This window comes from Lygodium microphyllum, unplaced genomic scaffold (assembly GCF_053477565.2).
Source record: "Lygodium microphyllum isolate KBCC unplaced genomic scaffold, Lygodium_microphyllum_v1.1.10 scaffold_64, whole genome shotgun sequence".
NCBI lineage: Eukaryota > Viridiplantae > Streptophyta > Polypodiopsida > Schizaeales > Lygodiaceae > Lygodium > Lygodium microphyllum.
This window is the reverse complement of record NW_028229547.1, coordinates 239,327-242,474: the sequence shown is the minus strand read 5'-3', so window position 1 is coordinate 242,474 and position 3,148 is coordinate 239,327. Positions and strand designations below refer to the sequence as shown.

Here is a 3,148-nt window from a genome sequence, read left to right as displayed (position 1 = left end):
TATGTGGTAGTAAAAGCTCTTGGTAAATCTCTTTATGTTCCTACAAAGCATCAACTAGTGGAGCAACTAATGCAGAGATGTGGGCATGTACGCTTTGGACTAGGAGGAAAAAGATCCTTGATATGCTTGATATTTTTGATCCTCATGTTATTGAGTTGCTATTCAATGGCTTAAGCTCTCAGTATTCTAGGACATATGCTTTAAATCCAAATTAGAAGGTGTGAACTTTGCAAAGTAAAGCCCAAGGAGGGATGGAGGTCAAGAAGTGCAACATGAAACTACTCTTGCCACCCAAGGAGAAAAGAATGAAGATAGGAAATCACTTCATGCAACACAATTATGAAAGAAGGAAGAAGCAAAAATCTCATATATTGAGAAGGGAAAAGCCAAGGAAGCAAACAACCCTTACAAGGAGGAAGCAAAGAAGAAACCTAGAGATGTTGATGTTGAAGTAGGCTAGCAACAAAGAAAATCAACCACCAAAGTCTTTGAGCTCAATTAGAGGTAAGAATCAAAATTTTCCTTTAAAATATTACTCATGGAACTCTTGTCGATAAGACTATTTTGTTGTCTTGGATGGTGAGGATAAAGGCTATGATGATGAAGGTTTCATTTATGAATAAGGATAGGATCTTAACTTGGATCAATATGATATTTTGGAATGTGAGGTGTTTGGGAATTCCATCCAAGAAGGATCTATTTAGGATGAGAAGATGGAAGCCCACTCTACTTAGGTTTATCATCTCCTTTCTGGAAGGAAGGATTCTGCCTACAACTAAAGAATATTTGGAAATAAACTAGGATCTACTTTCTAGAAGGAAGAATTATCCCTACAACTAAAGGATGCTTGGAAAGTGGTCTAGCAATCCAATGGCTTATCCACTAAAGAATTGGATGATAAGCACAACTACCATCACTAGATTGCCAATAAGCATAGTAAAGATCAAGCTAGAATTCAAAGAGGATCAGACATTAGTAGTTAGCAATGCAAGGAGTATATTATTCAAGCTCTTGCCAAGTATCTTCATCATGGGGTAAACATAAAGTTAAAGTTGTAGAAATTAAGCTAAAATGCAAATGGTATATTATGGGTGACAGTTCGACCAATTAGTTTTAATCTCTTTGGAATATATTTATAAAATTGTCTATGCTAAACTCTATTTGAGGTAAACATGTTAATAGGCTAGGGTGTGCCACTGCCTTAAAACTATTTTCCATAATCACCCTTTGCTTACAAATTTGGATTGGTGTAGCATAGAGTAACCAAGGGGCCTCCCATGCCATAAGCACAACATGTCATCTCACAATTCTTTGCCAATGATAACTTCAACATTTTGCAATTAGAGAAAAAATAAGTAGATGCATTGATAAAAGTGTATGATAGTTTTTTAGAGCTCTTTGGGTTGGCGATTAGCATGAGCACAAGCAAGCTTGTTTACTTAAGTTCGAATGAGACAATAGAGTGATAGGGTGCCAGGCTTCAAAATAATGGAATTGGGAAAGTGTGCAAGTATTTGGGATGGCCACTGGGCAAAGGTATCACAAAGAGACAAAGATTGGAGTGGATGGAGAGGAAGGTTTGTAACAAGTTAACCATTATAGATCCAACCTCCCAAAAAGGGTTGGTAGTCCTTAATATGATACTCAATTCTATGATGATACGTTTAGCAATGGAACTTCAATGGAAGCACTTGGGTAAAAATTGAGAGAGAGTTCATAATTGTCCTATAGAACCAAGGAGTGGATAAAAGAGGCTAGAGGTCCATAGCTTGCCTATGGTCATTGCCTATGGTCATCTCTAGGAAAGAGGAGAGGCTTGCAAAGGTGAAGATGAAGAGGCTAATTGACTTAGATGGCCTTAACTACCGAGATGTTGTGTTGTCCAAGAAAAGAATGAGGATTGAAGAGTCTCGTGTACCATAAAGGCTTGTGTCTACACGATGTCGTAGAGTTCGTGCAAGAGCTGCAGAACACGGGGTTCTAGATACAGCAAGGAAAGAGGCTAACAAGAAGATCTCAATTTTTGATGCCAAAGAACACTATATTGCTTATCAAGTTCGTAGAGTTACAACAAAGAAACTGCCAACAAACAAATTTTGTTCAAGTCCTTCAGCATGTAACTTTTGGCTTTACTCCAAGGCTCTTAAGCAAGCTCAAACTTTCAAGCCGCTAACAAAGGAAGACAACAGAAGGTTCACAATTAGTCTTCAACCCCATGTATAAATCAGAGCAGCATCAAGAGCCACTTGTACCTCAGCATTGTTGAACTCCCATAAACCTGGGTGAAATTTTGTTCGTGTACTTCATGCAAAAGTGTGTCATCAACAGGTGCTGCTTTGTTCCATCTCCAAACAGCTGCAACAAACACTTGAAGTATATGAGTTAGAGGGCTTCCACCTGAAACCTTGATCCGATACAAGGGAGTCCCTGTGCAAAGTCCAAAGTACCACCAGTTGGAAAAAAAACTTTTCTGTTTTCTTTCATTACTATCTTTGTCATCAAATTGATCTGCACCAAAAGCTTCGAGACAGGGCTTTACACCTCCTGCACCAGTGGCAATTAGATATGAAGAGAGGAAACAAAAAGCTAACTGGACTGAGTTTGCTTCTGGACAGACTGCATCCGTGCTGCAAGAGGATGGTTTGAGAGATCTAATAGACACTGAAAGAGTCAACAGGATGAATTCTGCAATATATTGTGTTGAAAAATAAACGATTGCTCAATATCGTCCCACCAATGCTGCTGTCTTATACGCAGGAACATTCAGACTGAAGTCACTCAGCACCTAAAATGCAAGCCTTGATGGATAGGCAAAGCATACCTTCACGAATTCCACATTGCCCCCTCCTCTGCATCTGCCAGTAACATTGCTTCCGTGACATATCTTCCAGAGGTTACTCAAATCAACAAGCTGTGCTGTAGAATGCTCGTTTTGCCCTTTGGAGATGACGCCATGTCCATGGAGAGGAGGATGCTCGACCGATAACTTGAAAGCTTGCTGCCTGTGCCCTTTTCTTCGATCGATCCTCCCTTCCTTCTTGATCGCTCTCGTTCATTGCTTTTTCTTTCGTTCATACTCCTTTAGAGACAACCAATTAGCAAGCAAGAAAGATTACGTTGCGCAAACTCATAGGAGGCCTTAAGATTT

General features: G+C 39.5%; 1 protein-coding gene across 1 annotated transcript; it reads right to left on the bottom strand.

The window, feature by feature from the left end:
* Positions 1 to 2,153: 2,153 nt before the first annotated feature.
* Positions 2,154 to 2,882, bottom strand: LOC148008838 (protein NRT1/ PTR FAMILY 8.3-like). The gene is made up of 3 exons (XM_087673994.1): positions 2,822 to 2,882; positions 2,253 to 2,685; positions 2,154 to 2,169 (listed from the first exon to the last, which is right to left on the bottom strand). The coding sequence occupies exons 1-3, from the start codon at positions 2,880 to 2,882 to the stop codon at positions 2,154 to 2,156; spliced, it is 510 nt and encodes a 169-aa protein (XP_087530120.1).
* Between the last annotated feature and the right edge of the window lie 266 nt (positions 2,883 to 3,148).

Bases quoted from the DNA above. Each gene is read 5' to 3' on its own strand.
- LOC148008838 (XM_087673994.1), bottom strand. From the start codon at position 2,882: ATGTCACGGAAGCAATGTTACTGGCAGATGCAGAGGAGGGGGCAATGT. The intron at 2,686-2,821 runs GTATGCTTTGCC...AATATATTGCAG, and splicing joins GCAATGTGGAATTCGTGAAG to AATTCATCCTGTTGACTCTT.